Source organism: Drosophila suzukii (assembly GCF_043229965.1).
Source record: "Drosophila suzukii chromosome Y unlocalized genomic scaffold, CBGP_Dsuzu_IsoJpt1.0 scf_Y1, whole genome shotgun sequence".
Taxonomy (NCBI): Eukaryota; Metazoa; Arthropoda; class Insecta; order Diptera; family Drosophilidae; genus Drosophila; species Drosophila suzukii.
This window is the reverse complement of record NW_027255895.1, coordinates 111224-122607: the sequence shown is the minus strand read 5'-3', so window position 1 is coordinate 122607 and position 11384 is coordinate 111224. Positions and strand designations below refer to the sequence as shown.

Genomic DNA, 11384 nt, shown 5'->3' with positions numbered 1-11384 from the left:
AGACGGACATGGCTAGATCGACTCGGCTAGTGATCCTGATCAAGAATATATATACTTTGTGGGGTCGGAAACGCTTCCTTCTGCCTGTTACATACTTTCCGACGAATCTAGTATACCCTTTTACTCTACGAGTAACGGGTATAAAAATGTCACGATCATGTCTATAAAGAGTATACTTAATTGCCCCCATCGCCCCCACATCCCCATGTGACAATATTGATCATGTATCCTTCCCCTCCTTATGTTCAATTAATAGTCAGGTGAAAAACGTGTACGTGAGAAAGGTCGCACAACCATAGTACCCAAAGGTTGTTATCTTAGAGGAACATATCCGATCATGTTGGGGAAAGGTGTGATCACGTACCCTTTTGCCTCATTATCACAGGTGTTGCTGTGCACGTGTGAAAGGTCGCACACCCAAAGTATTCAAAGATGGTTATCTTAGAGGAACATGTCCGATAATGTTGGGGAATAATGTATCCCATGATTGTAAAACTAATTTAGAAATCAAAAGAACCCCAATAAAATAAATCTTACAAGTTAATGATTCTCAGATGTGGAATATTTTCAAATACACATTTTTGTTTCCGCCCCAGAACGTTTAACTGGTAAATTGTCTAAGATTCTCTCCTTTCCACAAATGGGTCATAAACATGTCATAAAAGGGATTCAACATGCGCACCTGTCAATTACCTGACCGCAATAAAAGGGACACATGCACAACCCAGAAGGCGCACGCTCATTGACAAGATCTTGGGCCTCACGCCAACGACCTCATACGAGCTCATACGACGTTCCCATAATAGGGGTTGAAATCACGACCGCGCAACAACTCGCAAGTAGCCGACATATCTCAGTCAAGAAAATATTTTCCATTCTCCGTACCTGTAATTTTAACTCGAAATAAAAAGTCAGAAGTTTATTTTGGTACTGCGAACATGTTTTATTATGTTATTTAATCATTTTCATTCTTTTTTCTAGATTACAGTATTTATTCATAATGTTCAGTGCTTCTTTTTTGTAATCCGAAATTCGATGGCATACACAAGTATCAACTCCCTCAGTGGCTGCATCATTGCTCGACACGCAGGTGTCCATATGATTTCCATGATAAGATGTTTTTATATTACCTCGTTCACATTCAAAGAGTTTTGATTGTATGAACTGGAGCCGTACATAGTCTGCATTGAACAGAATTCCGTCAAATACTTTCAAAAAGTTATTTATTTTAACTGAATGCATGTTGTCTATCTAAGTCAACAATCTCGTCTTACCCTTTTAAATATGCTTACACGATTTATAAGGAAATTTCTACAGGTTTTCATCTTCTTCTTTTACCCAAAAATATGCATTCTCGAAATTAAAGAAATGAAAAATCTTTGATTTTTCCTCTTCTTTTACCCAAAAATGTACATTCTCGAAATTCAACAAATGAAAATCTTTGTTTTTTCCCAAACTCGAAATGATTTTTTCCAAACTGTCCCCTAGTGGCTACCTGAGTATGATGGTGTGTCTAAAAAATGACCTTTCCTTTCCCACCTGCAGCAAAGTATGCGCGACCTCTTCTAACCAACACTCTCCTTTATTCTATGATTTTGTGTCTCCTTTATCGATTTGATGGTTACACTTGTATCAAATATGTTTCAAAATCAATACTTCTCATCTCTTCTAACCAATGAACAGTCGATGTAACCTACTAGAATTGCCTATATTGTTTTCAAATTTAAAAAAATCTTAAGTATGCATCTCTCATCTTCAATATTATCGTTCACGCCCACTTCAAACACTATAAATGATCGAGGACAATAGTTAGTCTTCCAAAAATAGTCTTGAAGTGGGATACTCTGCTACGTCAAACACAACTTAAGTAAAAGTGAAAAAGTGATCGTGAAAAAAGAAAACGAATAAAATAAAATGAATAACCAAAATCAGTTTTGCCAATCCTGCAAACGATGGATCGGACTTGATCTTACCTGAGAGTTTCTTGAGTGAAGCTGGATTGTCCCTGCTACCTCATCTCAGCATTCTGTTAGAAAGTTATACTTCAGCAAAAGTCAACTTTGAACTGTTTGCAGAGTATATACTTTTTAAAGATGAATCTGAAGAAATTGATATGAAAAGCTTTCAAAGTAAAATGACGATCATGAACAAAGATTCTGACTTAGAAAATATCTTCCATGAACATACCATGGAAATAATTTCAAAAACACAAGAATTTCAAGAGAGAGATAGTGGATGGTCTCTTATAAAATTGATTCGCTTGGAAATGAATGTGAATCATTATACACCGATGGCTGGTTCATCTTTCATACCACTACCTCGTTTCCTTTTAACGAAAAAAGCAATAGTTAACGTTTGTAACGAAAATGACCACTTGTTGATGAACGCATTGCAGCCGTTATTTAATTTTGAATCTTATTCTCTTTGGTATATGAAATACTAACTTTTGCCCTTTTAAGGTTTTTTTGTGCTGCGTCACACTTTAGAGATTTTTTAGGACTTAGTGTTAAGACTACAACGGAAAGCATCGGACACACAAGAAAATGTGACAATTTTAATCATTGAAATACAGTCCACTCACTTTTATTCTACACCATATCTTTGGTCCTTCTAGCCAAATTTAGTTACTGATTAACATGGATCAGTTTAAACTTTTGAAGGCAGCTAGAAGTCGTGCCAAGGCAAGCATTACGCGTTTGCTAACGGCGTCTCAAGATCCACGTGCGGGATCAAAATGGGAGCTTGATGAAATACAAGTTTCATTGGAAAGGCTCAACATCGTCTGGAAAGAATTCGAGTCCATCAGCGACCAATTGGTCCTTTTTGACGAAGAGGAAGGGTACGTCGATCCAGCCATCGACAACGAAAGGTACGAGGACAAGTACTTACAAGCAAGCACATTATTTCGCAACCTCATACGCACCTGTGAAGAATCTCAAGAGAATGAAAGAGAAGGCAATAACTTCAGACAATCTGGCAACCCTGATGAGGCCGCATCAATGGCATCAGGAGTGGGAAACGAAAACCTAGTTCGTTTTTGGAACAACAGCAGCAGCTCAACGAGCGTTTGGCTGAGCAACAATCAACGCTTTTAAGGGCAAGCTCGGCAGCAAATGTAATGCATAATGAACTGCCAAAAATCCATATCAAGCTGTTCACTGGCGACTACAAGGAGTGGCCAGCCTTTAAAAACATCTTCGAGAGTACGATCCATAGCAAGCAGCATTTGACAGCAATACAAAAGTTGCACTACTTGAAAACGTACATCACTGGCGAAGCAGCTGACTTGATTCGACATATGCCAATAACGGATGCAGCTTACGAGGCTGCTTGGACTTGCCTAATTGATCGGTACAATAGACCACGCCACATTGTTAACACTCTGCTAGAGACATTTGTTAACTTACCTTCGACCGCCAGACCTGATGTAACGGTTCTGCGCAAGGTGACGGACGGAGCCACCGAAATTGTACGCGGGCTGGATGCAGCAGGGCAAACTAATAGGGACTGCTGGATTATACACTTCATTCTGGCCAAGATCGATGCTGAAACCCGTCGCAAACGGATCGAAGGAAGCCGGGAACTGGAATCTCCGTCTGTGGATGATCTACTCAAGTTTTTAGACCGACGTTGCGAGGAATTTGAGCTCAGCAAAAGTGAGTCAGACATAGACTCCAAGGTTGGCCCACAACATGGCAAGGCAAAGCGATCGTCACACGCCTTAGTATCGATGGAAGCAAACACTTGTGTGAAGTGTAACTCGAAGGAGCACAAGATCTACGCCTGCTCAAAGTTTGGTGAATTGTCAATCGAGCAGAGACGCACATTTATTAAGGCAAAATCACTGTGCTTTAACTGCCTTAAGCCTGGGCATGTGTCGCGAAAGTGTGAATCCAAATTCACATGCAAGTTTTGCCACAATCGTCACCACTCTCTGCTACATGCAGATATTCTTGGTTCGCAAGTCGCTGTCGCTGCGACACACTCACGAGATGATGAAAGACACATCCCAAGCGCTCCTGAAGATGCTACCGTCACCATCAGCCATATCGCACAGGCACAAGTGGCTCATACAGCTGAATCCTTGTGCAACGGATCAACAACCGCAACACAGCCACAAGGGCTACGAAAAAGTGCATTGCCAACAGCTCTAGTGTTTGTAAGAAACGCAACAGGATCGCACACTACCTGTCGGGTGCTTTTGGACAGTGGCTCGGAACTGTCGTACATCTCCGAGCGGTGCGTACAGGCGCTCGGACTGGCACGCTCACCGTCACGAATCTTGGTGACCGGAATTTCGTCAATCAAGGCTGAGACAACTAGAGGCTGCAGCACACTGGACTTGCAGTCAAGGATCTCAGATCACACAATGAAGGTGCGTGCTCACGTACTCAGCAAGATTACCTCCACGTTGGCAAGACATGATATCGCCGCCTCAGCACTCAAGGCATTCGCTGGCTTTGAGCTTGCGGATTCTGACTATCAATCGTTGGCGCCAGTTGATATACTCCTGGGCAGCGACTACGTTTGGACCGTATTCACCGGTCAAAAGATGTTCGACAACCAGGGCGACATCATCGCCATTTCGACCATATTTGGATGGGTCATCACATCTATCGTTACTACCGGATGTTCATCTAAAACAACAATGCACACGGCTATTGACATTGACGAATCACTACGGCGCTTTTGGGAGCTTGAAGATGTCAACCAGGAATTCCATGGGAAACCAGAGGACGATGAAGTTGAACAGCACTTTTTGAAGACTCACACTCGGGACTCTAAGGGGCGTTACATCGTAGAACTTCCGTTCAAAAACTCCATGGAACAGTTTTCGGATACTTTACAGGGAGCGCTAACAAGATTCAGGGGTGTAGAGCGCCGCCTAAAGAAAGACCCCAATCTGCATTCACAGTACGTACAATTTATGCGTGAGTATCTTGAGTTGGGCCACATGCGAGAACTATCGCCAGAAGACATTGACAAAAAGCCGAGCTTTTACTTGCCACATCATCCTGTAATTACCCAAAAATTACGCGTCGTATTTGACGGCTCATTCAAGGACACGAATGGACGGTCCTTAAACGAAGCTCTGCACATTGGACCCAGCATTCTACGAAACCTTTTCTCGATTTGTATGCGTTTCAGAATGTTCAAGTTCGTATTTTCAGCAGATATTGTCAAAATGTATCGACAAATCTGGGTGGCTGCCAACCATTGTGGCTATCAGCGAATTGTTTGGAGGGAAGATGAAACGACTCCTATTAAACACTATGAACTGTCCACGGTAACATACGGCACATCCTGCGCACCATTTTTAGCAGTGAGGGTCCTGGATCAGTTAGCTCACGACCATCAACACGACTTTCCTGCAGCTGCAAGGATCTTGAAGGAGCAGTTTTATGTGGACGACGTACTGACCGGAGCACATACCGAGGAGGAGCTCATTCGCAATCAAAATGAGTTGATCCAGTTGATGAAATGTGCAGGCATGGAACTTGGTAAATGGGTTTCCAATTCATCACTTGTCGCTGACAGATCTCTCGCTTCAACCGAAGTACAAGGCAAGGATCCATTTCTACAGCAAAGGTTCTTGGCATTCATTGGGATCCAGAAGAGGATATGTTATCCTACAAAGTTGGCCTCACAACAAATCCGCACAACACCAAACGCCAAGTGCTGTCAGATGTGGCACGCATTTTTGACCCGCTGGGTATTCTGTCGCCAGTGGTAGTGCAGTTTAAAATTCTGTTCCAAGAATTGTGGCTACTCGATCTCGGCTGGGACACGGAGCTTCCTCCGAAAATTGCGGACTGGTGGAATAAAAGCCGTAACGACCTACACATCCTTCGCGACCTACGCCTGCCACGGTTTGTCCAAAACAATGAAGATCACATAGAACTGCATGGATTTTCAGATGCATCCATCAAGGCATATTCTGCAGTCATCTATAGCAGAGTGGTGCGATCAGATGGCACCGTATCTGTTTCACTCATAGCTGGAAAAACCAGAGTTGCTCCGCTGAAGCAGCAGTCTCTACCGCGTCTTGAGCTGTGTGGCGCTTTGCTACTGAGTCGACTGTTCTTATCAGTCAAGGCTGCGCTACAACACAAGGACATTGAAGTGCATGCATGGTGCGACTCAACCATAGTCTTGGCCTGGCTTTCACATCCACCATCTAAGCTTAAAACATTTGTAGCCAACAGAACCTCAGAAATACTCGAAGCCTTACCGCGCAACGCATGGCATCATGTAAACACAAAGGAGAATCCGGCGGACTGCGCCACACGAGGAATGCTTGCTTCGGACCTGCTCCATTTCGACTTATGGTGGATGGGACCTTCATGGCTGCAAGATCCAGAAATGCTTGCGGTAAAGATGACCTCTAAAAAGTTCTGTTCTTCCCTTTTAGAAAACCATGGAAAAGAGGAAGTGAAGACCACCGCATTAACCGCACAGGAAACCTGCTCATTGTCTCCAATCGAAGCTTTGACTCAACGCGTCTCGTCCTGGACAAAGCTGGTACGCGTTGTAGCTTACGCCTTGCGCTTCATCCAAAGGACCAAGGCCATTAAATCTGCAACGCTGGCAAATGGAAGGATGCTCACCTTTGAGGAGATTCAGGCTGCTCGCATTCTTTACCTGCAAGAGGCTCAGAAATGTTTCATGGAAGACCGCAAACTACTGACGGAAAAGAAGCCACTTCACAGCCGCTCCCAGTTGGTGAAGCTCTCGCCGATTATCTGCAAGGATGGCCTTCTTCGAGTTGGTGGACGACTGGACAACTCACAATTACCAGCTGATGTAAAACACCCTATACTGCTTCCCAAGTCGAACCGCATCACAAGAATGATTTTGGAACACGAGCATACGACAAATCTTCATCCAGGAGTTTCTGCACTTTTTGTAATTGTTCGTCAAAAGTACTGGATCTTTGGTGCCCGCAACCTGATAAGAAATCTGGTTCACAACTGCATCAAATGCTTTCGCCAACGTAAACTCACGGAGCACCAATTCATGGCCGATCTACCAGGCATCCGTATAACAGAAGCTTTACCCTTCCAGCACTCAGGCTGTGATTACGCTGGACCATTTATACTTAAGGAAAGGAGAGGGCGCAATCCCCGAAAAACTAAGGGCTACATATGCCTCTTTGTTTGCCTGGTGACATCAGCCATACATTTGGAACTGGCCACCGATCTTAGTACAGACACATTCCTGGCATGTCTTTGGCGATTCATGTCCCTTCGAGGAAAATGCTCACAGATCTTCAGCGACAACGGGACGAATTTTGTTGGTGCCAAACGGGCATTAGATGAGATGCAGCAACTTCTATCTTCGCAGGAGCATCAACGCAATCTAACACAATCGCTGGCCAATGATGGAATCAAATGGAGTTTTATACCTCCCCATTCGCCACGTTGGGGAGGGAAGTGGGAGTCATCAGTACGTTCCGTCAAACTACATCTGCGTCGAGTTGTGGGAAAAACTGTTCTAACCTGTGAGCAAATGCAAACTCTTATTGTTCAGATCAGTGCAGTGGTGAACTCGCGACCGCTATGCTACACACCTGACACCGACCTCACCTACTTGTCTCCGGCCCACTTTTTAATTGGGCGCCCATTTACAACTGTTCCAGAGGGAGATCTGACTAATTTGCCGATCAATCGTCTGGACTATTGGCAGCACTTGCAATCGATGTTTCAAGGGTTTTGGAAACGCTGGCACCAAGAGTATCTAACATCCCTGCAGCAACGCCAAAAGTGGAACAACAAGGAACGCAACATCGCTGTAGACAATATAGTCCTCGTCAAGGACTCAAATCTCCCTCCAGCAGCTTGGATACTAGCCCGTGTAGTGGAAGCTCATCCTGGACCAGATGGACTTGTACGCGCTGTAAAACTTAAGACGTCTACTGGAGAGATGACCCGGCCCATCACCAAGTTAGCAGTACTGCCTAATTCTGAAACATTGTTTCAGGGCGGCCCGGGATGTTGATGAACGCATTGCAGCCGTTATTTAATTTTGAATCTTATTCTCTTTGGTATATGAAATACTAACTTTTGCCCTTTTAAGGTTTTTTTGTGCTGCGTCACACTTTAGAGATTTTTTAGGACTTAGTGTTAAGACTACAACGGAAAGCATCGGACACACAAGAAAATGTGACAATTTTAATCATTGAAATACAGTCCACTCAAATTGGGAAATAAAACGTTTTTATTCTACACCACCACTATTGTTTTAAATGGGCTTTGATTTCTGCCTTGAAAATTGTTAACAGGCCGCAAAGATGTTCGGCATATAATATTGATATATCGCTGGAGATAATTCGTATAAGTGATGAAATAATATTAGATTTCACAGGGTTGACTTTCCCCCTTGACATAAAATGTATAAAAAATTTTTTAAAGAAGAATACTCATATGAGTTTAAACGTATTCGGATATAATGAAGAGACGAGGGAAATAATTGGACCACTTTTTCAATCGGAAGTGGAAAAGCCTCTTCATATCAATATGATGTTTTTGGAAGAAGGTGGAAATGGACATTACATGTACATTAAAAATATTTCAAGGTAAATTCTTTTATTCATTTTTATCTCTTTTAACCAATTAAATAATTTGTATATATTTCTCATTCAAAGACTAATGACTGCTCAGAGAGGAAATCAGAAGAGGGCGCAATATTTCTGCAATGTGTGTTTAAATTTTTCCAAAACTGAGGAAGCTGCATTGAAACACAAAACGCTCTGCAGTAAAAAGGTCTCAAAGATGCCACACCCCCAGAATAATACATTGGAATTTACCCAGGTTCAACATCAGCTTCAAGTTCCATTCGTTGTCTACGCGGATTTTGAATGCATTCTGGAACCGAAAAATCTTGAAGTGAGCCCTAAATTATTTAATATTAATGAACATATTCCAATATCATATGCGTATTATATAAAGTGTGCTTTTGATTCTAGACTAGATAAATTTGTTTTAGAAACAGGAAAAAATTCGGGAGTAAGTTTTGTAGATTCATTGATAAAAAATTTAACTAAATTGAGTGATGACTACTTAAATAAAATAGTTCCTATGAGAATGACTTTGGATGACCAGAAAATATTTGATAATTCATTGAATTGTTCTATTTGTCAGAAAGATTTAGGGACTGATAGGGTTAGAGATCATTGTCATTTCACAGGTCGCTTTAGAGGTGCAGCCCACTCTAAGTGTAACTTGGATTATGAAGTTAACAAATTCATACCAGTATTTTTTCATAATTTTTCAAAATACGACTGTCATTTGTTTATTCAAGAGTTGGGAAAGATTCCCGGTGAAATTTTTGTAATACCAATAAATAAGGAAAACTATATTTCTGTCTCAAGGAAAATAAAAAGTTTAAGTGGAAATAGTTTTGAAATTCGTTTTCTCGATACATATAGATTTATGCCGTCAAGTTTAGATACCCTAGCTTCTAATTTACAATAGTTGACGATCAATTGAACACTGTAAAATCGTTTTTCAGTAATGATATAGAATTTCGACTAATGCGTAAGAAGGGTATATTTCCCTATGAATATTTAGACTCCGCTAGTAGACTCTTAAAGATTATTTAGAATAATATTTAAAAACTGATGTATTTCTTTTAACCGACATTTTTGAAAACTTCCGAAAAATTTGTATGCAAATTTATTCACTTGACCCAGCTCAGTATTTTACGACACCAGGTCTATCTTGGGAGGCAATGTTGAAATCTACAAATATTCAACTTGAATTGCTGATAGATATAGATATGTATAGATTTATTCAAAGTAGCATTCGAGGTGGTTTAGTTCAATGTTGTCATAGATATACAAAAGCAAATAACAAATATCTGTCAGATTATGATTCCTCGAAGGAGTCTTCATTTTTAATGTATGTAGATGCGAATAACTTGTATGGTTGGGCAATGTCACAACCTTTACCATATAAAGATTTTAAGTGGATGTCTACCACAGACATAGACAATTTTGATATTAATAATATTCCAATCGATAGCAAATACGGTTATTTTTTGGAAGTGGACTTAATATATCCATACCGTTTACATGATCTTCATAATGATCTTCCATTTTGTCCGTCAAATTGTCTGGCCTCAAAAGAGGATAAGGTAAAAAAATTAATTGCTGACCTGGGTAATAAGAAAAATGATGTAATACTTTATCGGAATTTGCAACAATGTATACAGAATGGGTTAGTATTGAAAAAGATCCATAGAGGTGTTCAGTTTTTACAAAAGCCTTGGTTAAAGAATTACATTGATCTAAACACTTTACATAGACAAAATGAAAAAAATAAATTTGAAAAAGATTTTTTTAAATTAATGAATAATTCTGTTTACGGAAAAACAATGGAAGATCCCGAGCGCAGGGTCGATATTAAGCTTATTAGTTCATGGGAAGCTCCGGATAACTCCAGGACTGGACGAAAAGCACATTGTGCCAAAACTTTAATTTCAAAATCCAATTTTCATAGTGCAACTAAAATTAATGATAATTTCTATGCAATTCAAATGAAAAGATTGTCCGTTCTATTTAATAAGCCAATGTATTTAGGATTTGCAGTATTAGACTTATCGAAATGGAAAATGTACGATTTTCACTATCAATATATGAAGCCAAAGTTTCAGGAAAAGTTACTCTTAAATTATATGGATACTGATTTATTTATCTATACAATAAAAACTGAAGATTTTTATAAAGATATTCGTAATGATCGGACTATTCAGATGAAAGAATTAATCTATATAACTTTAAAAGAGTTAACAAAAAAAGTTTAGGGTTTTTTAAAGATGAGCTTAACGGTAAACTCATGACAGAATTTGTAGGTCTGTGCTCAAAGGTTTATTGTTATAGAATAGATCAAGTTAAATCTTCACATAATAAAGCAAAGGGAGTGAGTTCACGAAATCTTACAATCGAAGACTATAAAAACGTTTTATTAACTGGGGCCTCACTATATGGTAATAGAACAATGTTTAGATCAAAAGCACATAAAATAATTACAGTTAAAGTAAATAAAAAAATTCTTTGTGGCAAAGATAACAAAAGAAAACGTAATGTTAATGAAACACAATTTTTAGAGTTAAGTAATGAAGACCATGGTACGACATCAATAAAACATCAGAGATTAATTGAAAAAGATATTTTAGAAAATGTTGAATGGCTAGAATCAAATTCATTTTGCTTGGGTGAGATGATACAAAATAATTATGTGAACGATGGAGAATCATTAGATAGCCTTAAATTTTATAATTTATTATAATTTTTTATAAATCAGTTGAATTGGAGATGTTTTATTATGATCGAGACTTTGGAAAATATAATAAAAATGATTTTGAGTTTGTAAAAAGTATTTTTA

The 11384-nt window shown here is 39.9% G+C and overlaps 1 protein-coding gene across 1 annotated transcript; it reads left to right on the top strand.

Moving 5' to 3' along the window:
- The first annotated feature begins 3118 nt into the window (after nucleotides 1-3118).
- Nucleotides 3119-7998, top strand: LOC139353922 (uncharacterized). Its single transcript, XM_070998132.1, has 2 exons — nucleotides 3119-5501; nucleotides 5585-7998. The coding sequence occupies exons 1-2, from the start codon at nucleotides 3119-3121 to the stop codon at nucleotides 7996-7998; spliced, it is 4797 nt and encodes a 1598-aa protein (XP_070854233.1).
- Nucleotides 7999-11384: the final 3386 nt, after the last annotated feature.

Coding starts and splice junctions, on each gene's coding strand:
- LOC139353922 (XM_070998132.1), top strand. CDS start 3,119: ATGCATAATGAACTGCCAAAAATCCATATCAAGCTGTTCACTGGCGAC. Junction 5,502..5,584: donor ATGTGCAGGCATGGAACTTG/GTAAATGGGTTT, acceptor CCATTTCTACAG/CAAAGGTTCTTGGCATTCAT.